The 23,921-nt window shown below is 46.9% G+C and overlaps 1 protein-coding gene across 1 annotated transcript in view; it reads left to right on the top strand.

Annotated features, from left to right (window-relative positions):
* Nucleotides 1-23,921, top strand: part of FBXO25 (F-box protein 25) — an 813,655-nt gene that overhangs the window by 94,644 nt on the left and 695,090 nt on the right. Inside the window, exon 3 of the mRNA XM_044086761.1 lies at nt 16,797-16,894. Within this exon, the coding sequence (XP_043942696.1) occupies nt 16,797-16,894 (98 nt within the window). The remainder of the gene's footprint in view (nt 1-16,796; nt 16,895-23,921) is intronic.

The following is a 23,921-nucleotide window of genomic DNA, read 5'->3' as shown; positions in this document are numbered from 1 at the left end:
CAAAGCCAGGGGGGATAGGAGGGCGAGATGGTTGCAGACAAATGAATACACCTACTCGAATGGAACGTTATGGTAAGTACATAACTTCTAAATCTGAAGTAGGAGATTCATTTGTCAGCAACCTGTGGGACAGAGTCCCCAGCTACCTGAATCTTGGGTGGCCGTCATGGAAGGATATTCCGGAGCACCGCGGAGCCAAAGGATGCTCTACCTCTAGATGTGATATCCAGCTTGTAATGAGAAATAAAGGTATGAGATGAAACCCAAGTGGCTGCTGAACAAATGTCATCCAGAGGTATCCTAGCCTTAAAGGCTGCTGAGGTAGAAACAGACCGGGTTGAATGAGCATGAACTCCGTCCGGTGCGGGCCTCCCAGAAGCTTGGTAAGCTAATAGAATACACTGGGAAATCCATCGTGACAAGGAGACTTTTGAAATTGGTTTACCCAGATTGAATTTGGCAAAGGAAACTAACAACTGATCGGATTGCCTGTGACCAGCTGTCCTGTTAAGATAAAAACCAAGCTGCCTGTGAACATCCAATGAATGCAGCTTGTACTCTCCTTTGTTCTGATAATTAGGAAAGAAAACTGGGAGGTTGATGGACTGATTAAGGTTTGCTTCCGAAGCTACCTTAAGAAGAAGAAGAGGGATTGATCCTGAGGTACACACGGTCCGGATGGAAGATCAAGTAAGGCGGCTTTATAGAAAGGGCTTGAAGTTCCGAAACTCTTTTGGCTGAAGTAATGGCTACTAAGAATGCAGTCTTAAGAGACAAGAATTTTATATCTACAGTGGCCGCAGGCTCGAAGGGGGGAGCGGTCAAGGCCTGAAGAACCAAGGAAAGATCCCATGGTGGAACCGCCTGTTTGACAGGGGGTCTAAGCAGAAAGGTGCCTTTTAGGAAGATTTTACATAACTTGGCAGACATAAGAGGCCCAGAGTCATGACCAACATGATGATGAGAAATGGCCGCTAGCTGAACTTTGACCGTGGAACTACTGGCGCCATCATTAAAGAGTGGTAAGGAAATCTAGGACCACGGGAAGAGGTACCGTGAAGGGATCTAGACCTTGCCGCTCCGCCCAAATGGAGACTCGCTTCCATTTACTGCGGTAGGTTTTTCTGGTAGAGGGTTTATGCGCCGCTACCAGGATAGCCTTAACGGGAGATGAAATACCGGGAGTCCTGATTAGGAGTGGAACTGGAGCAGCCAAGCAGTTGGCTTCAGGTTGTCCAGGTTCGGAGATGGTAGGTTCGATGTGTGTGTTATCAGATCCGGGATGGGATCTAGAATCCAAGGTGGATTCACTGAGTGAGACCTTAGGTAAGGGAACCAGATCTGCCAAGGCCAGAATGGGACTATGAGGATCATTCTGCACCCCAACCGAGAGGCTTTCTGAAGAACCTGGAGCATCAGAGGTAGAGGGGGGTATGCGTACAGAAGACCGGGAGGCCAAGCATGCACCAGAGCGTCCCTCGGGGAATCCCCTGGTGGAGGGATTAGAGCGAAAAAACTGTTGCACTTGGTGTTTAAGGGAGAAGCAAAGAGATCGCAACAAGGAGTTCCCCACCGTGCGAAGATACGTTTCGCTACTTGAGCATTGAGAGACCACTCGTACGGGGAGAGAATGGTGCGACTGAGCTTGTCCGCAAGGATGTTGGACCGACCCGGAATATGCGTTGCGATGAGGAAGCGGTTGGTGGAGATTGCCCATTCCCACACTCTCATGGCTTCCTGACATAAAGGGTAAGACCTGGTTCCCCCCTGTTTGTTGATGTACCAGACCACTGACATGTTGTCTGATTGAATCGCAGTTGTTCCCAGGGGAAGAAAGGCCTGCAGTGCTTGCAACGCCAAGAGCACGCCCTCATCTCCAGAACATTGATATGCAGGGAGGTCTCCGAGTCGTTCCACATGCCTTGGACCGTCCGTCCCGCAAAATACCCCCCCCCCACCTGAGGCGAGATGCGTCCGTGGTCACTGTGGCAAGGGGGGGGGGGAGATGCACAAAAGGGGCGGCCTCCTTGGAGATCCTCTGAATGGAGCCACCACAAGAGAGACCGCTTGCAAGCCTTGCTGATTGCAATGGGGTGATGCAGGAGAAGAGAAAGGTAAGACCATTGTACTTGGTGTCCACTGAAGTACTCGCATGTTCAAGCGGGCGAGCGGGAGAAGAGAAATCGCTGCCGCCATGGACCCTAGTGCCCTCAGGACCAATTCCGCTGGAACTGAGCTGGAGTGGAGGATGGCCCGCACCTGGAGTCGTAGATTCCGAATTCTGTTGGTTGTGAGGAAAGCTCTTAACTTCCTTGTGTCTAACCTGGCACCTATGAAATCTATCAGCTGAGTAGGGGCCAGGTTGGACTTTGCTACGTTTATTGTGATACCTAGCCAGGGAGCTAGCTGAAGAAAGGAGTCCCTTGCCAAAGATAGTAGATGCCTTGTTGGAGCGGTGAGAAGCCAGTCGTCCAGGTACGGAAAGACCTGAAGCCTCAGGTGGGCCGCAACCACTGCTAATACTTTGGTGAACACCCTGGGGGCTGTGGTGAGACCAAAGGGAAGGACCCTGAACTGGTAGTGAATGGCTCCCAGCCGGAAGCGAAGAAACCTCCTGGGGGACCGTCTGTCCATTAGTTTGTGGTAGTATGCATCCTTGAGGTCTATGGAGCACATCCAGTGATTCTCTCCCAGAAGGGGGGGGGGATAGATTGTAAAGTGACTATCCGGAACTTCTCCTTGGGAACTGCCAGGTTTAATAGGGACAGATCTAAAATGGGTCTTACATCCCCCATCTTTTTTGGCACTAAAAAGAACCTGGAGTAGAGCCCTGATCCGATCTGGTTTGGGGGGACGGGCTGGATGGCTCTTTTCCTCAGCAGATAGCCAATTTCTGCTGAAGCGGCCTCCCTCTGATCGGGTGGAACGTCGGGGAGGGATTTTGGATGTCCTTCAAGGATGCATCTGCAGTCATAACATATGGGTTGTCCTGCCTCAGGCAGCCCTTCGGTCGGCCGGATTCCAAAGACTGGGTCTGGCCTCAGCTGATGTCGCACTTTCCCCGACGTCAGAGCGTCTGGGGTATAAAAGCATCAACCAATGCCATTTTTCTCAGTCTTTCTTGCCGCGCGGTGCCCGAAGCAGAAGCTGTTGGCAAGTGCCGGTCGGTCAGATCAGTGAATTCAGCTACCGAAGACTTTGAAAAAGCTAAGTACCCTGTTGGGGACTCTTTCTTGCCTCAGCCGATGTCAGACAAAGTAAATAATTGTTTAACTTGTGGGAAACAAATACCTCATAAGGATTTCCATTCCTACTGCCTTCCTTGCTTAGGCCCAGACCACGACGCATCGGCCTGTTCAGCCTGTGCTTCCTTCAACCGACGAACTCTTAGACATCGGTCGGAGTTTGCAGAGGAATTTTTTGGGGCCACTTTTGCATATAAAATGCCGTCTGAGACTCCGACTTCGCATTTGGTGAAAAAAACGGAAGGACAAGGACAGACGCTCACGGCCCGCGGTTTCGGCTGAAACCACGGCAAAGCCTACCGCGAGTGTCTCTGTTTCGGCCGAAACAGTGTCCTCGGAGAATCCTCCTTCCGAAACCATTCAACCGACCACCGCGGCCTGGGAGGCCCCGGCTGAGTCGGCTACCGAGCTACCTACCGAAACCAGTGTCCAGGAAATGTCCTACACCATACCTTTGGACGTTTCTACTCCTGCACGTGGGGCAGCTAGGCCCCCTGCTTCCATGTCCATTAAGGCCTTTTCTAGGGCTAAAGCTGCTAAACTTTCTAAAGCTTTGCCTCCCAAGACTACCTCCCAGAGGCCTTCCTATAGTTCTCAGATCCTCAGCCTTGCAGAGGACCTTATTTCTTTAATTAGGGGTTCACAACCTCACCCAGACAGGGCCTCTCAACCTCCACCAGACAAAAGGCCCAGGACTGACCCCTCTGACCCACACTCTTCAGATGAGTCCACGGATGGCTCTGAGTTGTCAGACCACCAGGAGGAGGCTTATTCGCCCTATGAGGATTCTGATGCTGAAGAATCTATCCCTTCGGCCTCCCCTCCTGAAGAGTTTTCCTTTGGTGAGACTCTACACTCCATGAGAGAGCATTTTCAATGGCAAGGTCAGGAATTCTCTGATTCTAGAAAAAGATTAAGGACCTTTTTACATCTGCCTCAACATAGGCCCTTAGCTATACCTCCTGTTTTGAATGTAATTGATGTGTACAATGATGTCAGTACAGCACCTGATACTCTCCCTCTGGCCCCTGCTAAGCCTGATAGATACTACAGGGTCCCGGATTCCCATTACCATCTGTATAAAGCACATTCTGCAGACCCAGAAACTATTTCTCAGGGCCCTAAAGGGGTTGCAGCCACCACAGCTAAAAATCCTCTACCCTCTGAAAGAGAGTCTAGAGCTTTAGAGAAATGGGGAAAGAAGGTATATACTTCTGCAACTCTTTCTGTTAGGGCATTAAATTGTCAATTTCATATGATACAGTACCAAGAATATTTGTTAGATGAACTGAATAAGAAACTTTCTTCTACTGAACCCCTGGACCGTAAATCCCTGCAGGATTTGGTACACAACTCACAGCAGGTTAGTAATCATTTCTTAAAATGTGGCTGATGCATTGGAGGCTTCATTTAGATCAGCTATGACTGGGGCAGTCATTCGTAGGCATGCCTGGCTGAAGGAACAATCTCTGCCAGACCGTGTTAAAGCTAAACTCCTGGATGCTCCAATGGAGAAACAAAATTTATTTTGCTCCTCTGCTCAGGAGGTCTTGAAAAAGTTTGAAGAAAAGGCAAAATCTGTGCAAACAGTTGAGGATTTCCTGCAAGTACAACCACCTAGATTCAGCAGAAACTGGCCTACTAAGAATTGGTCCTTTCCAGACTCGGACAGAGCCCAGAGGGGCAGGATCAGACGCCCTAGAGGCAGAGGCCAATCGATGGGCTCCTACAGAGGCAGTCAGTGGCAGCCTGCCAACCAGAGAAGTAGTGCAACAGCAACAACAACTACTACACCAGGACAGGCTCAATGACTTTACTCTGATTCCGCCTACCAGGGATCAACTGGAATCACCCTTGGGCGGAAAGCTGGCTTTATTCTCAAAAAACTGGCATTATATTACAAGGGACATATGGACACTGCAAATAATAGACAAAGGATACCGGTTCCATTTCCACACTTTGCCAAAAAGGTACGGAATGCCAAACCTACCACCAAATCAGAGGCCAGAGGCTTTAAGGCAGATCAACGACTTGCTTCAAATGAAAGCTATAGAAAAGGTACCACTTTCAGAACAAGGCCAAGGATTTTACTCGAGACTATTCCTTGTACCAAGAAAAGAAAATCAATGGAGGCCTATTCTCGACCTGTCCGCACTAAATACTTATCTCATTGTCCCAAAATTCAAGATGCTGACCCTACAGCAACTTCTTCCCATGTTGGGCAAGGAGTCTTGGCTGGTGACTCTAGATCTCAAGGAGGCATACCTGCACGTCCCTATTCGACCAAGTTGCAGAAGACACCTCAGATTTCTTGCAGGATCAGAGCATTATCATTTCTCAGCATTGCCCTTTGGCTTATCTACTGTGCCCAGAGTATTCACGAAATGCCCGGCATCAGTAATTGCACACTGCAGACTTCAGGGGATTCAGATCTACCCATACCTGGACGACTGCCTTATACAAGCGGACAACAAGAAAAATTTGATAAAGGACTTGGCTTATGCCATCCACCTGCTACAGGCCTTGGGATACACAGTCAACATCCAAAAGTCAGGACTTGTGCCATCCCAAAGAATAACCTTTTTGGGTGCAGATCTGGACACAACCACCCAAATGGCCTTTCTCACAGAAGAAAAACAAAAGCAACTTCCACATTACTTCATGATGCTAGCAAGACAAACTCAACTTACTGCAAGGAAAATCTTGCAGGCCCTGGGTTACATGGCATCCTGCATAATTCTGATACCACAGGCCAGGCTGCATATGAGAAAATTACAATGGTACCTAAGGAGTGTATGGTCTCAACACCGTCACAGTCTAGAAGCTTTTGATATCGATCATACCTTGCCTTCAAAAGGAATTTCTGTGGTGGGCTCAGGCCTGCCAGTCCAACAGAGGGTTGCCTTTCAACAAACCATCACCACGGACGCTTCGGACCAAGGATGGGGAGCACACATGGAGGGCAAATGTATCCAAGGCCTATGGTCTCAAGGTCAACTACGCATGCACATAAACCAAAAGGAAATGCTGGCAGTGATGCATGCAATTGAGGCGTTCAAATCTTTCCTCCATCAAGGCCACCTGCTAATAAGGACAGACAACACCACGGTCATGTGGTACATAAACAAGCAGGGAGGAACACACTCCTACCCTCTCTGCCGGCTGGCTATGAATCTATGGGAACTATGCCTGAACCTCAATATCCAACTACAGTCCCAGTTCGTGCCAGGAAAAGAGAATACACTGGCAGACAGCTTAAGCAGAACTACCATGGATGCACACAAATGGATGCTGCACCCAGACATCTTCCAACTCATAGCAAAGGAATGGGGAATGCCGGAGATCTGTTCGCCTCCCCTCTCAACCATCAACTGAAGACATTCTGCTCAAGGACATACCACCCACAAGCTTGGAGGGTGGACTCACTCTCTTTCAGCTGGAAAGCTCTAAAAGTATATGCCTTCCCACCTCTGCCATTAATGTACAAGGTTCTACTGGAGATCAGGGAGGAGCAGCCAAGAGTGATTCTGATTGCTCCAGACTGGCCAAGGCAACACTGGTATCCATTATTGAAGCGTGTCTCAGGCAAAACCATGGCCTCTCCCCCTATGGCCTCTTCTTCTGACGCAGGCAAAACCATGGCCTCTCCCCCTATGGCCTCTTCTGACGCAGAACAATTTCAAGATCATGCATCCCAACTTGAAAACATTGCAGCTAACTACCTGGAAAATTCTTTAAATCCCAAAAAAGATGCCTTATCACTGAGAGTGAAGGACATCATCTTGGAAGCTCGCCGGCCTTCCACAAGGAAGACATACTCAGCTAAATGGAAAAGATTTCTCATTTGGAACACATCAAAAGGCTCAGATGTGACAGTGGCAAACATGACACATATTCTGGAATACTTAGCAGAATTGTTCCACAATGGCCTGTCCTATTCTTCCGTCAAGATTCATGCCTCAGCAATTTCAGCAGAATACAATGTGGATCCACCTATCTTCTCACACCCTCTCCTCAGGCAATTTCTGAGAGGGATCAAAAATATTAAACCTCCAAGAAAACCCCCTCTACCCGCCTGGGATCTCAACTTTGTGTTGGAGAAACTAACACTTCCTCCATTTGAACCAGCAGCATCAGCGGATCTACAGTTTCTATCTTGGAAAACTGCATTCCTTCCGGCAATAACTTCAGCAAGAAGAGTATCTGAGTTACAAGCATTAATGGCAGTACAGCCATTGCTTATCTTCCATCAGGACAGAGTTTCTCCTACTATTATGCCAAAGGTGGTATCTAGGGTATCCTTGAACCAAGCTATTCACTTGCCTACGTTCTTCCCAAATCCACAGAATAGAGGGGAAAAACTTCTGCACACCCTGGATATACACAGACAAGTACGCTACTACTTGGACAGAACTAAAACTAGCAGAAAAACTGACCAACTATTTGTAGCATATGCTACTGGGGTGCAAGGAAAAGCAATTTCCAAACAGACAATTTCAAAATGGATAGGAAATTGCATTCGATTTTGTTACTCCTTTCATGAAAAGACAGTTCCTGGAAACATCAGGCCTCATTCCACAAGGGCCACGGCCACCACTACAGCCTTCCTACGAGGGGTGGCTACCAAGGACATTTTAGAAGCTGCTACTTGGAGCTCCGTGCATACATTTGCCAAACATTACAATCTACCTTTATAGTCCAGAGCAGGTTTTGCTACTGCAGTCCTGCAGGGGATATTAACTACACCATCCTTTTCTTAGTACCTCCTCTCCCAGATTGGCTATGGTATTCTACCCATATGTTATGACTGCAGATGCATCCTTGAAGGACATAGTACAGTTTTGTACCTACCATAAATGTAGATGTCCGATAGGTATGCATCTGCAGTCAGGTTTACCCTCCCTCCTACCCCTCAGTGGTATTCCTAGGGTTCTTACCCCTCTTTTAGCTAGCTGGGGGAATCTATTATGGTGTATTTGTTTGTATATACATGTATATAATTATATAAGTTTGCAAATGTTTGGAACCTTTTTTGCATTTATCCAAATTTAGCCTTCCTAGAGGGCACCTGGCATCTGGGGCAAGAAAAACTGAGGAAAATGGCGTCGGCTGATGCTTTTATACCCCAGACACTCTGACGTCGGGGAAAGTGCGACATCAGCCGAGGCCAGACCCAGACTTTGGAATCCGGCCGACCGAAGGGCTGCCTGAGGCAGGACAAACCATATGTTATGACTGCAGATGCATACCTATCGGACATCTACACTTATGGTAGGTACAAAACTGTACTTTTCGAGACATGGAGAAAGGGGATTTTGTATCCTCTGGATATGATACAGAGGACCCAGCGGTCTGTTATGGACTCCCATGCCGCTAGGTGCTCCGAAAAATGTCCCCCGACTGCCTCCAGAGTGGAGCAGTCTGGCAACCCCTCAGGGTTGCTGTGCGGGTCACTCAGAGAAAGGTTCTCTGGACCTGAAATTCCTGGGAGCCCCTCTGCCCCTGGGGCGGTGTCCACCCTGTCCTCCTCTGCCACGGAAGGACTGGTTGTCCGGAGCGGGTTGGGATTGCTGCGACTTCTGGAACCACATCTTCTTCTGGCCCTTTTGGTTCCTAGAGTAGGACCTCTGGGGCACAGAAGCGGACTCCGGCAGACAGCGTCTTCCCGTCCTTCTCGCTCTGGACCAAGGTGTCGCGAACTGTCTTGCCAAAAAGGGCAGAACCATCAAAGGGGGCGTTCGCGAAAGATGCCTTGAAGGGCTCCGTGAAATTGCAATGGCGGAGCCAGGCCTGACGTCTCGTGACTAGGCCTAGTCCTGCAGCTCTAGCGGCTCCCTCAGTAGCGTGGGAAAGCAACCGCATAGAGGTATTTGTAACGGACCAAAGAGTGGCCATACAGGTGGAATGCAACAGCTTGTCCTCCTCCAACATGGACTCTGGGGGGGATGCAGCGTATTCTTTAAGATCGCGCTGCATCCTAATAACATGTGCCAGATAGTTGAGCGCCCTCACTGAGAAGGTCGCTGAACTAAACATTCGCTTCCCCAAGCAGTCCATTATCTGAGACTCCTTGCTTGGAGGATGGACTGAGGGACTCTCCTGGGCGAGTTCCCTCTTGGTGGCTGCTGCCGTCAACATGGCATCTACCGGAGGACCCTTACTCCAGTGGGCACGGTCAGCAGGAGGGCTGAGAATCCTGTCTGGCCTTTTGGGGATTGGCTCCACGGTGTCCGGTTCCTTCCACGCCCTGGTGGTAATAAGGTCCACCAGGGGGTCGGCAGGAGGGGACACCCAAGAGGTAGATGGGCCCGCTTCGAATGCCTCCAAGAACACAGACTCGTCCGAAGAAGACTTTGGGGCAGACCACCCACCTCTTATACACAGCATTTCCATGATGTCTCCAAAGGAGACATCCTCGGGGGGGGATCTTGGGGAACCTTCCCCTTCCTCCAAGTCCGTGTCTTCAGTTAAAGACTCAGGGGGAGTCTGTGCCTCCTTTTACACGTGTGCTTGCGAGGGTGCCTCCTCAGGGGGGGGGGGGGGCTGTCCGAGGAGCCCTCGCAAGCAGTGTCTAGTTCCACAGGAACTGCTTGGAGCATCGAAACGGGCTGTCCCAGTGGCCGGGTGATGGAAGCCTGACCCAGAGCAGATGGACTGCGGGATGGAGCCGAAGCAAGTGCCGGGGGTCCGGAAGCCCTCAACAGAGCCCTCTCCACTACATCAAAAGCCGAAGGGGAGCCGGCCTCGACCAAAGGATCCGACAGCCGGCTCCCCCTCGGATCCGAGGAGTGGATCGGAGCCGGCGCCGAGCCCCTCGGATCCGAGGGACCAGTGCGCTCCGACTGAGTCCCTCGGATCCGAAACTCTGGCCAAGGCTCCGAGAGGTTGGATCCGACACACTCTAGGGCAGGGTCGGATCCGAAGTAGCCAGTACTATCGGAGCCGACCCACCCCCGGCTCCAAAGCTGCCCGGCTCCGAGCGCTCCAAACCCGGGTAGCGGGTCAGAGAAGGAGCTATGGGCTTGAAGGGGGTCGAGCTCCCCCCCAGGGTGGGGGGGGGGAGGCAGGAGCACTCCCATCTGCATCTGGGCCTGGATGAACCTTCGCATCATCCGGTCCAGATCGGCGTCAGAAAGACTATAAGTCTACCTCGAAGAGGCTACCGAGGTAGGCCTTGAGTACCACCTCGATAGCCTCGAAGGAGGTCGGGTCTCCTCCTCCTCGGGTCCCGGTGAAAAGGTCAGGGACCGGAGCCGAGGAGGAGAACCACTAGCTAGAGAGGCCGGAGGAGAAGCCCGCTTAGCCGGCGGGGCCGAGATGGAGGTCTCGGCCCGCCGCTTGTGGTGCTTCTCCCTCCGGTCCTTCTTTCTAGCTTCCCTGTCCTCCGAACCCATAGAGGGAGTTTGAGTCCCGGGAGGAGGAGCGGGAGCAGGTAGGGCAGGTACCGCAGGAGCGGTAACTACCAACGGGGCAGAGGCCGAAGCAGAGTCCAGGGGCAAAAGTCCCGTCAAGACCAGCTTTGACCTCCGCTCCTTCAATCTGTGCAGGGCTCAACCCCAGGGCATTGAACATCCAGAAGTGAGGTGTTCAACCCCAAGGCATCGAACGCACCGAGTGTGGCCATCAGCAGGGGACAGCTTATGGCCACACTCGGAGCATTTCGAGAATATCACCTTTGGGGCTTCTGACAGTTTTTTTTTTTTTTTTTTTTTAACAGAAAAAAAATAAAACTAACAAGTTAACTACACAGTCACACTACAGGCCCCAAAGACCACGCACACACAACTACGCTACCAGCGAGGGGAGGGAATTACAAAAAAATTTAGTAATTAAACCAAAAGCAGTATAAATGGGTGGGAAACCTAAAACTTTCACACAAAGGTACTATTAAAAGATAAAAAAACCCTTAGTAAATAACTAAATTTCCACTTAGCTGTAGGAGCTCAAAGATCAAGCTGTCACCATGAATGCGGCAAACTAGATCTGTGGTCATCTAGGGAAAGCAGGGCATTATGGGTGCGGGGAGGAGCTTGGAGCTCGGATCCATAGCTGGATAAACCATGCCGGTTCGGATCCGATATCGGATCCATACCCACAGGTTGCTGACGAATGAATCTCCTACTTCAGATCATATATTAGCAAATGGAAATTGTTTTCTAATTAGTGCCAACAACATAAACACAAAGCACTATACGTTTGATTCCTCCTCTGTGTTAGGGTTTGCTAGGACCATTCTGTAGCAGCTCCTGGACACTTCTACCTCCTAAATGTAGTAAGCTTGGGTAATGTACCCATATAGCTAAGGCTACTGCAGCAGTGATCAGTACGATGAGCTTAGTACAGGTGTCTGTTTAACTTACCGTAACTGGAGATGTTCGAATGATTACTGCTGCAGTAGTTGCTCACTCCCTCTGTTCAGCTTTTTTAGTGTGTTTTTATGCCAGGGTGTGAACATTTTTTTTTTCTTCCTAGTATTGTCCTTTTAGGCTTCAGCCTCCCTCTATCTACTGGCAGGGAAGCTCTGAAGGACTTCACACTCTGACTTGTCTTTTAGTCAGGTCAGCTGTAGTTGTCTGACAGTTTGGGTGTGTGGAAGGTGCCTTGAAGCTTTGGAAGTTGGCAGACTGTTATATTCTTGGTAGTATATAACCCGTATAACTAAGGCTACTGCAGCAGTGATCATCTGGATATCTACTTTTATGGTAAATTCGACTTGCACAACTGTGGTTTCCTGCCACTTAGTCTTAGTCTTGAGTTTCTTTGCCAACAATTTGCAATTTATCTTGCTCTACATCTGCCACATATTCCCCTTCTTTTGAACCTTACCATAGTTAGTGTATGAATCCCTATTTTAATCATTGTTACCTTTTGTTCATCCTCTTCCCCCATCCACCCTTGGCTTCTCTCTTCCACATCCTAGTCTGCTGCCATTTAGTTTACTTAACCTTTGTCTTTCTCTCTACCACTTGAATCTGTAGTCCTGCTGATCCACACTGCTTTACCTTGTCCCATGGGACCATTTATATCCCTAGCATTATACATTATGTTGTACTGTGTCTTATACCAGCCCCTTAACTATTGAAGATCTTGTGGTCTTCTCAATTTCCTCGTATTTTATTCCCATGTGCAGTGTCTTGTACACCCATCTGCATTAACCCAGACCAATCTGTTTCTTATTAATGAACTGTGTAGTTTAACAAATTAACTGTAGCTTGATGCTTTAGCTGTAGTATATGTATAACCTTGTTCTCTTGTAAATAGTAACTAGTACTGTTTTGGGTTCACGGTAATTGCCAGTAACTGTTGCATTTTCTATTCAAGAAAAGTAATTCTTTTTCAGCATCCCCTCCCATCAGTAGAGCATTTTTACTAATTATAAATGAATTCCAGAAATAATAAATTGGAATAATTACATAATTGTGACAGAAGTAATTAAAATAATTCTACAGATTTACTTGCACTGATCTAGCAATGCTTTGCTGAAAAATGTTTCACTGAGGTAGTCTTGAGAAAATCGCCCGTAAGGCAAGAAATTGTCTGTTTCTTTCAAAGAAATGGTAAGCTTTATCCAAGGTTTAATGTTCAGTGCTGACAAAACTCTAATTCTCAATCAAGTGAGAAGACAAATGCTTGCTCTGTGAACAGTAAAATGCAAGAAATAGCAGAAGATACAATGCATTGGCCAAGAATTTCTGACTCTAAGAGAGCGAGTAATGGTGTTTTGCCATTTACCTTGCATACCGTAACAGCCCAGAGGAAGAAATCCTAGCATATCCAGTACCAGATCACTGGAGTCATGAACCACCAGTTCCATTTCAAAGAAGTTCTGTATCTCTTCTGTGTGTGATGTTTTTCTAAGATCCCTGACATAATTTAATTGACTGGCGCAAATGTAGGTCTAATCAATGCGTCATCATTTGCCACAAGACAAAGGGACTTCAGATAGTGTTATATCGGACAATGGTATACAGTTTGTGTCAGGAATTCAGCTTTGTGCAATGAGTAGAAATTCAGCCATACAATGTTCAGTCCACATTATCCACAGTCTGACTAAAATTTGAGAACTGTTCAAAGTCTGAAGAATCTCAAGTGAGAGCAGTAGCAAATGCTGTGGGATTGGATTCTTGGTTTTAAAATCTAGGTATATCCCTTTGAGGGGCATAATCTGTCAGCAGCCCAACTGTTTATGGGCAGAGTGACACATTTTTATTTAATTTTTTTCAGCTGTATTACTAATACCTGAAAATGCATACAATAAAGGAATGCTGGAAAGAATTTAGCAGACTGAAGTACCATTTGACAAAAACTACAGAAGACTACCATGTGTGTAACTTGCTTTGGTAATTTATTTTATTCATGGAGAAAACAAAAAAGTGTAAAGGAAGAACTGGACATTTTAAATCGGGAACATATGATGAAATTAAAGGTGGAAAAGCAACCAGAAATGTCGATACTTACTCAAAAAAACTAAGACTGAAACTATGATATTTGAGACTTGCAGAGAGGAGTCCCAAGTCATGTCCCCAAGAAAAACTGCAGTACAGCAAGAGATGTCTCAAAGGAAGATCAGATATCCATAGTAATTTAGTACTATTAATTGCTATAAATAAGGAAGGTGTTTGAGAAAAAAACAGATATATGGAGTGTTCAAGAGTTGTTGCATTGTTTTACTGAATGTAAAGTTGCATTTGCTATTCTACAGAAAAATATTTGATATCAAAAGTCTACGACATTGTTGGTATGTATTTTAAGGTCAATTTAGAATGACTAGTGTATGCAAAATACGTACAATATAGTTTGTATATGTATATATGCAAGTATAATGGGATGCCCTATATAGGGGAATAAAGCTTTAAATGTTTAGCTAGCTACAGGAAGTTGCATTTTATGGGATATACTTTTTTGTAAAGTATTCAGTTTAATTAAAAAAAAAAAAAAAATGAAACTTAATGAAAGTAGACCATATATACACAGTCTTAGCTGTTTACTTATCAAGATGCCATAGTGAATAAGTTGATTAAATTTGGTTACAGTAGTGTTTCAGTATCGTTCACACCATCGTAAGCACAAGCACAAGCACACAGCCATAGTGGTTTATGCCAGTTGATTTGAAGGACCAAATTGCAGAAGCCCATATGGTCAGGAGTTTGGTTCTTTGAACTGTTTTGACTGAGATTGCACTGCAGTGGGGATCACAAAAATAGGACTTCTTTACAGACACGCACATTTTCTTTCTCAAACATTTTCTTTCTCTCCCTACAAAAGAAGTACTCTACTTCTGTTCTCTGTGGTGCTCCATTGCTAACCAGTGTGCAATCCTCACTCAAAGCCAAACTAGAAACTTGCTATAACAAAATTGCCAAATTCGCAACAAACGTCCACTATTCCACCCATCACTGCACACCCCTAAAAAAAATTAACCTGGCTGGAATTCCCCCACTTACCTCTCTCTATCTCCAACTAACCACTACACATAAAATACTTACAAAACCTCAGGACTGCCCTGCCCTACATTCCTTATTTTCCCATTACAATCTTAATAGGTCCTTATGATCCAAAAAATCAGCACCTCCTCCAATTTCAGAAACCTGAACTATCTGCTGGTCAACTATTATACCCCTGACTAATGACTAAAATTTGAAACAGTCTTCTTCAAACCATTCATACCTCCCAAAGTTCGGTTTCCTTCAAATCTGCTCTTCATAACCACTTCCTTCCTTCCAATCTGTAACTGTAATAAAACTCCCCTTCCATAACCTAGTTGTACTTGCTCTCCATCCCACTTGTTCAGCTCCCCCCAAAAACACTTCCCTCTACTTTCTCTCTCTGTCACTGCACCACCTTTTTTCCTATACATTACACTGCTCTCCCCCACCAGTTACTTGTATTCCATCACCCTATCTCCTCTGCTCTAATCTCTAATGTTCCTCACATTTTACCCTCCATATCCTCCCACTTCTATTCCTTTTCTTTATATTCCTGCTTTAAGTAGCTACTAGGCATATCTTAATATATTAAGCTTGAACCTCTGGCATAAGATGCGTGTAAATACCTTCTGTATATAGCTTACCCTCTGTACTGTGCTAATTATATTTTTGAACTACTTTGTTATAGTTTGTACTGTCCTTTTATAGCAAAGTAGTCCAAAAATATTTATAATTTGAAGTGCTGTAATTTCTGCCATGCTACTGTTGTATAAAGTTTTGCCTTTGCATTGTATAGTCCAAGTATCTTCATGGAGCTTTTCTCCCTGGGCCTCCACCGAAAATGGACTCTTCTTGGCCTAGAGGGCTATCCCAGTAAACAAATGTCAATAAGTGAGGGCTGTGAGAATTACATTGTTGATCACATGGATTACAACAGTTGTGTTTTGTTTGATAAGCTGACATCCACGCTCAGCCTTGTGTATGCCAGGTGAGTGAGCCTAAAAGGAGCAGCACTTGCAGCTTAGTATTCATGCAGCCCCCACTCCGGCCATTGACTTACAAGTTAGGATACCAAAACAACATATATGGGGGGGGGGGGGGGCGCACTATTCAGCAAGATCGCAATTTGGAGATTTTAATTCTGTCCCAGTCTGTATGTATTGGGGCTACTGATGCATCTGAAATAAGTATATGTGCACCATATTTTTTTTCAGATGCATATGTAGCCTCATTGTACATGGCTGCAATGGAATTGGACACTGGCTCATGGTAATTAGTGCTACAAAATGGTACTGGCCATAAAATGAATACCCTAAAGGATCTTTGCTGCAGACAGTGTGAGCTGTTTACATAGACCACAGGCGTATCTGATGTTGCCATTTTCTTATGCATTGCTGACAGCGAAAGTCTCCCTAAAAATCTGATCATCCACTGACCATGATAATCTTTTCTACAAATGAAGATAGGTCACCAATAAGCACTGCCATTGTTTTCATCTTGGCAGACCATGTCATTGCTTACATGACATAGTAACTTATCTATTGGCTAACTAACCTTTTACTATGCAGAGGGTGGAATTTGAAAAGACGTGCTTAGAAGTAGTAAATTGTCTTACTTTGGTGTTCTATTTAGTGCTTGTTTGAAAAGTGTAGTGTGATAAGTTTGTGGTTTTTTTTTCTGTTTAATTGGTATATTAAGCCCCAAGCTTTTTTTGAAGCTGGGAAAAGTGCATTCTTAATTTTATTTTTAAAACTAAAAATGAAATACAGTAAAATTAAGTTGTTGGAGCTTCAATGTTATGGAAAAAGGCACGGTCTTTCATTACCAAGATAATTTTGTCTTGCATAGTAAAAGGGTTAAAACCTCCGGCATGCTTAGACTTCAGGTGTACTGTACCGGCAATCTTGGCATCTGTTCTTTTTATGTACTGCTGTCCTGAGTGATTTGGAAAACTGGTACTATTCTTTACCATAATTTGCTCCTACACTAATACTAAAAATGTAGTGTTTTACTTTGTAAAGTCAGTTGGCTAGACTATATTCAGTCCATTTGTATGTGTGTGTCTGCAGATATTTCCTTTAAACATCCTTTCTTTATGCCGGTTTCTAAACTTTCTTTTTAATAGTTTCAAGAATGAAAACTTTGATCTCTTGAATGCCGAAGATTATGAAGTTCTTGTCAAAAAGAAGAAAGACCACTTGAACAACAACACAAAGTCACAGTGTAAGATTGCAACTGTTTAAATATAATAATAATGAATTAACTAGTCTAAAATGTAACAGAATGATGTAATAATTGAAGTTGTTTTGTTTTCATCCGTTTGATGCTGTAGACTATATCTTGTGTGTTCTGTCTGTAATTCCTTTTTTGATTGAAGTATGCATGTTGTAGGCTGCCAGTTCATTTAGGTGTCAGAGTACCTGCTTCCATGCACCACTTCATAGGATTGTGTTTTGTAATGGCCCATTGATGCAAAATGGTAGGACATCTGTTTTGCCAGGAACACTAGATGTTGTCTATCTCACCTTCATTCTTGCTGGTTGGGATCGGAGCCGATCCTCTGCTCCGACTCTGCCATCTTCAATAGCTCGAGAGCTGTTTACTGGCTCGAGGCTACCCCATATCCCATGATACCTGGCGCTAGTTACCCAGATCTCGATTGCCGCTTCAGACTGCGAGGTTGTCTTACTGGCTTAGGCTCATATACTTGTATTTTTCTAGATAGTACTATTTCCCTAGCTATATTCACCTAAATAGCATCTGTCCCTCCTGTTTTTCTTAACTCATTTTATTTGGAGAGTTTTCCTCATCCCTCCCCCTCCCTTCCTTTTGTGGTAGCCATTTAATTTAGAGGCTAACCCTTTTCTGTCTTTTTTTTTTTCTAGTTGTAAAAAAAAAAATGTGTGCGTGTGTGTGTTACTTAGTTTCAGTGTGTGCTATCTGTATAGTTTATAGTGTTTAGTCACACCTGCTAACTTTGTCTTTTGCTTGTGTGTGCGGTAACATGTCCAAGGATACTGAAGTGTCCAGATTCAAGAAGTGTGACTCATGCTGTCAGAAGATGTCTCTGACAGATGGTCACACTTCTTGTGTCTACTGTCTGGGCGTGGTGCACCTGCAGGACTCTTGTTCAGTCTGTAATGTTTTCAGCCCAAGGGTCCTGCAGGAGTGCAAAAATAAGCTAATCCTTTGGGGTTTACTTAAACCACAGGATTCACCAGCTAAGGCTCAGCCTGCAAAATCCTCCAAGCCACCCAAGTCTTCGGCTCCTAGTTCTGAGCTGTTGTTGGGTGAAGCACCACCATCCGCCTCGGCTCCGGCCAAAGCCAATGTGCCTCCCTCACAGTCTGCTCCAACACTAACTTCAGAGCCGCCAGTGAGTCGAAAGAGATCTAGGTCTCCCTCCTTGGAGTCTATACACTCGGCTCCATGGTCACCTCTGCTCTAATCGGAGCGCAGTCATAAGTAGTCTCACTCCTCTGTCTCTGTCTCTGTCTCTCTGTCTCTCTGTCTCTGTCTCTCTGTCTCTCTGTCTCTCTGTCTCTCTGTCTCTCTGTCTCTCTGTCTCTCTGTCTCTCTGTCTCTCTCTGTCTCTCTCTGTCTCTCTGTCTCTCTCTGTCTCTCTGTCTCTCTCTGTCTCTCTCTGTCTCTCTGTCTCTCTCTGTCTCTCTCTGTCTCTCTCTGTCTCTCTCTGTCTCTCTCTGTCTCTCTCTGTCTCTCTCTGTCTCTCTCTGTCTCTCTCTGTCTCTCTCTGTCTCTCTCTCTGTCTCTCTCTGTCTCTCTCTGTCTCTCTCTGTCTCTCTCTGTCTCTCTCTGTCTCTCTCTGTCTCTCTCTGTCTCTCTCTGTCTCTCTCTCTGTCTCTCTCTCTGTCTCTCTCTGTCTCTCTCTGTCTCTCTCTGTCTCTCTCTCTCTCTCTCTCTGTCTCTCTCTGTCTCTCTCTCTCTCTCTCTGTCTCTCTCTCTGTCTCTCTCTCTGTCTCTGTCTCTCTCTCTCTCTCTCTCTCTCTCTCTCTCTCTCTCTCTGTCTCTCTCTCTCTCTCTCTGTCTCTCTCTCTCTCTCTCTGTCTCTCTCTCTCTCTCTCTCTCTCTCTCTCTCTCTCTCTCTCTCTCTCTCTGTCTCTCTCTCTGTCTCTGTCTCTCTCTCTGTCTCTGTCCTCCAGACTTTCGACTCCTCCCTTGAGTTCGGAGCCGGAGTTCGTTGGGGTTCGAGTCGTGGAACTGTCATCTCAGATACCTTCTCCTTCGGTTCAGTCTGCTCAGATTCCATCCTTGGTCCCGTCCTTGGAGGGATCTGGTGCCGGGACTCCCTTGTCTGCTCCGAGGGGGGGAGTGGCATCTGACCATTGCCCTACCCCACTGTCCCTCTCAGAGCTTCGGCGCAGGTGAGCTCGGCTCCTACATCTGCTTCGGAGCTGTCCCCCTCGGTGCGGAGAAGGATTCCGATTTCTTCGAAACCGGAGTCATCTTTGCATCAGGGCAGGGGCACATTTGAGGTCATGAGTGTACTGGCCCCTGAGCCAGTCCCACGATAAACCTCATTGGCTCCTCCCCCATGGTGCCTGCACCTGCCTCTGCCCCTCCTCCTGACCCCAAGCGTGGGGAACCAGTGCTCCAGGGCACCCCTTTGGGTGTTTCTTCCTCTCTGCTCCTCCCCCATGGTGCCTGCCTCTGCCCCTCCTCCTGACCCCAAGCGTGGGGAACCAGCGCTCCAGGGCACCCCTTTGGGTGTTTCTTCCTCTTTCGAGGCCTCCCCTAATCACTCAGAGGAGCCATCTCGTAAGAGGAAGTGCAAGAGGAAGCATGTTGACTCCCCTGAGTCTGTCGCATCAGTTACGACTTAGAGGATTCGGAAGGGTCCCCAAGATCCCCCTCTGAAGAGGTCTCTTTTTCTCTTCAGGCATCCTTGAAATCCTTAAGCAGAGGGGGAACTGGAATACCCTAGCCCCTTCCGAGGATGAGTCTGTATTTCTGGACATGTTTGGTTCCCGACCCTCCACCTCCTGGGTGTCTCCGCCTTTCAACCCACTTGTCTGTGGTGGCTCTGAAGGCGTGGTCAGCTCCAGACACAGTGGAACCAACCCCAAGGAGACCTGCTAAGTTTATAACTGCACCTCAGGACAAACGTTTTTTATCTAAGGGCGTACCTGTTGATGCCATGGTGGTCATCTGTCCATCCTCCTAACAAGGAGTCTAGGACTATGGACAGATATGGGAAGCAAATGTTTGCTTCAGCGACCTTCTCTGAGGTCTCTGAATTATTTGTGCCATTTCACCTGCCTTCAGAGGGATCTCCTTAAAGAGCTTGGAGATACCCTCCAAGATCCATCAGCTGAGGGGGCTCAAGCTAAGGTGGCCTTCCAGCTGGCGACTCTGAATTCAGTTGTTAACTCCTCCATGAGGCTCATTTCTTATGCAGCCGATGGTGCGAGTAGAGCCACAGGCACAGGTGTTGTCCTTAGGAGGCACGCATGGATGCAGCTATGTAATTTTGCGGAACCCTTCAGAGCGTCTTTCACTAATACCCCCTTTGATGGCTCCGCTCTCTTTGGATCACGGGTGACGAACACACTAACCAGGTGTGAACAGGAAGGCAAGACTCTCTGCCGTGGGAGTCTGTTTTTCCACTCCTTCCAGACCATACCCCAAGGGTCAGAAGAGTGGGAAAATGTGGTTCCGCAAATCCCAGAGAGCCTTGCCTGACACACATGGTGAGTTCCTCTCCAGGGGCAGAGGAGGGAATAATAACAGACACCGCCCTCGTGGCAGAGGGGGGGTCCGCAGAACCAGGGCAGCAGAGAATCCTTCTCTGAGAAGCCCTTTCAGCATCCTTGAAGGGTTGCCCACCTCTGGAGGCAGTCAGGGGGAGACTTTCACTGTAACCCAAAGCCTGGCAGAATCTAACTCAAGACAAGTGGGTACAGTCAGTCCTATCCAGAGGTTACAGAATTCCCTTCGCTCAATCCCAGTTACCGTCAAACAAGTCCCTTCCAGATGTTGCACCCAATCTAAGGGACCAAGCAGCCAAAGAAATTTCAAAGCTGCTACAAAAAAAGGGTCATCCAGGAAGTCCCAGCAGAACAGATCGGATCCGGAACTTACTCAAGGTTCTTTTTTGTACCAAAAAAGACTAACTGGAGACGCATTCTGGATATCGGCCGACTGAACAGGTCTGTACAAAGAACAAAGTTTTGGATGGTCACGTTACAGTCCATTCTACCTTTCCTGGGTCAGGACAATTGCATGTGCTCTCTAGATCTTCAGGATGCGTACTACCACATCAAAATGCACAGGCGCTCCAGAAGATTCCTTCGTGACTGGCTGGGGGCCAGTCATCAGTTCAGAGCTCTGCCCTCTGGTCTCACCACAGCCCCCAGGGTGTTCACCAAATGCACGGCAGTGGTTACGGCTCACCTGAGACATCAGGGATTCCAGGTGTTGCCATGTCTAGACGACTGGCTCCTCATTGCTTCCACCAGGCATCACGTCCTGCAAGCCAGGGACTACACTATCAAAACTTGCTCCAGGCTAGGTATCGCAATAAATTTCAAAATCTGCTTTTTTGCCCTGTCAGCATATCACTTATAGGCGCAAATCTAAATACCAGGAACATGTTTGTGAACCTTCCACCAGACAGGGTATCACTAATTCGCCAGCAAGTACAGATTTTATTAACATGCAAAACGATTCAAGTCCAGTTTGTCCTCAACACTGGGTTCCATGGCATCGGCAATTCTTCTTGTCCCCCTGGCCTGCTTTCACATGAGAATCCTCCAATGGCTTCTATTCACACACTGGTCCTTCCAACAGCTTCCCATGTTTCTCAAGATTATGATCATAGAAGCATGCAAGAAGCACCTCGCTTGGTGGATGGTCTCCCCATCAGTGTCCCAGGGCAGACCATTTGTGCTACCCCCTCCAGTCGCCACAGTGACCACGGACGCCTCCCTGATCGGGTGGGGGGGGCGCATTATCAGGGCAGGACAGTCCAAGGCACCTGGCAGTCTCACAAGTACCATTTGCATATAAATGTCTTGGAGATGAGAGCAGTGCTTTTAGCATTGCAAGCCCTTCAGGACACTCTCCCTCCCGGGGCCATTGCAATTCAAACGGACAACATGTCAGTAGTGTGGTACATCAACAAGCAGGGCGGAACTAGGTCCTATCCTCTTGTCGAGAAGCACTCAGACTCTGGAAGTGGGCGATCTTTTCCCAATGTTTTCTGATCGCAACGCACATGCCTGGGAGTTCCATCGTCATCGCAGACAGGCTCAGCAGAGCAATTCTCATGCCTCACGAGTGGTCTCTGAATCGGGTAATTGCGGAACAAATCTTTCGCAAATGGGCAGCCTTGCTGCGACCTGTTTACCACACCTTTCAACAGCAAGTGCAACAATTTCTTCTCCCTTCCACTCCCCCAGAGACGCACTAGTCCACGATTGGTCTCAGGGACTTCTTTACGCTTACCCTCCGTTTCCCCTAATACCCAAACTCAAACAGAGAGCAACTGCATTGGGTTGCAAAATGAGCCTCATTGCTCCTTACTGGCCTCGACAGATATGGTTCCCATTCCTGCATCATTACCTTCTCGAGCAGCCTTGGATTCTGGATCCTATTCCAGATCTGCTGATTCAATGGGGCAGACTGCATCGATCCCTTCAAACACTCCAGCTCACAGCTTGGTTGCTCCACTTCCAACCTTAGCCAGGCTTCCTAATATTTCCTCTTCTGTGCAGGAAATTTATCTCCGCACAAATCTACAGCTAGGAAAACTTATGCTAGCAAGTGGAAACGTAAGAATATAGATCCCTTTTCAGCCCCTGTCCACGAGATTTTGGAATGTTTAGCGGAACTCTTTCTTTCTAGTTCCGCTTTTGCGACAATCTGGGTTCAGTTAGCTGCCATTTCGAATTTTTACATTGGGTTCTCTTCTATTAACATCATGTCTCATAAGCTGTGTAAAGCCTTCCTCAAAGGAACCATTCTGCTTAGGCCCCCAGTGAGGGATCCCCCACCTCTGTGGGATCTAAATTTGGTGCTAGCTTCCCTAATCTTGCCACCTTTTGAACCTGCAGCATCTTGCTCCATTAAGTTTTTATCCTGGAAGACTCTCTGGTAGCCATTACTTCTGCCAGACGTGTTTCGGAGCTTCAGGCTCTTATGTGTTCGTCCTCCATACTTAGAGCAACCCTATCGTTATGGAAAACTAAGGACCAGTCCTTCCTTCCCAAGGTCTGTTCACAAAATAATTTAAATCGGTCCATAGACCTTCCTGTGTTCTTTCCTAATCACACCAATAAGGCAGAATATAAATTGCACCAGTTGGATGTTCACAGACAGCTGCATTTTTATTTGCATAGGACAAAGGACATCAGGAAGTCGGACCCAACTCTTCCTTTCCTATGCTGAGGGCAGACAGGGCCTTCCAGTCTCAAAGGTAACATTATCTAGGTGGTTGTCTCACATTATTTCATTCATTTACCAACTGAGAAACAAAGAATTATCTATCAAACTTAAAAGCCACTCTACTAGGGGCGTTGGCCACCTCGATGGCCTTCCAATCTAGGTTGCCCATGGAATCCACCTGTGCAGCAGCTACATGGGCTAACCCACATACCTTCATTTCTCATTACAAACTAGACATTGCTTCCAGAAACAGAGCTGATTTTGGTTCCACTGTTCTGAAGAGTCTGCTCTATTGAGCCACCCAGGATGGTAGGTGCTAGGGATGCTGTCCCAACCAGCAAGAATGAAGGCGAGATAGACAACTTAACATAAAGTTATGTACCTACCATAACGTTCCATGTTAGTTGTCTTCTCGCCTTCTTTCTTGCGTCCCACCCTCCATCCCCCTATCCTGGTGGATCGAGAGGAGCTCCCTTTTTCAGATTTCATTGGCTGAACCTTCTCTGGTTTTCCTTTTTCTGCTTAGATAGCTTCACAGTTAGGTCCAAAGGGCTACTAGGGCAGAATTCTTCTTTAGTTATGTCTGGAATAGCTTTTTCAAATGAGATCTGGGTAACTAGCACCAGGCATCATGGGATCTGGGGTAGCCTTGCACCAGTAAACGGCTATTGAAGATTGCATCCTGGTGGATCAAATACCTACTAGATAGACTGGTTTCCTTCCTTTGAGAAGACTTGGACTTTTTTTTTAGTCCAATTATCACTTTTTCCCCAATAACTTTTTTATTGAATTTTTTATTTACAGAAGAACACGAAAATATGAAAACATGCAAAAATCCTGGACTTGG

Source organism: Protopterus annectens, chromosome 1.part1 (genome assembly GCF_019279795.1).
Source record: "Protopterus annectens isolate FY-2018-M chromosome 1.part1, PAN1.0, whole genome shotgun sequence".
Taxonomy (NCBI): Eukaryota; Metazoa; Chordata; order Ceratodontiformes; family Protopteridae; genus Protopterus; species Protopterus annectens.
This window is presented reverse-complemented; position numbering and strand designations above follow the sequence as displayed.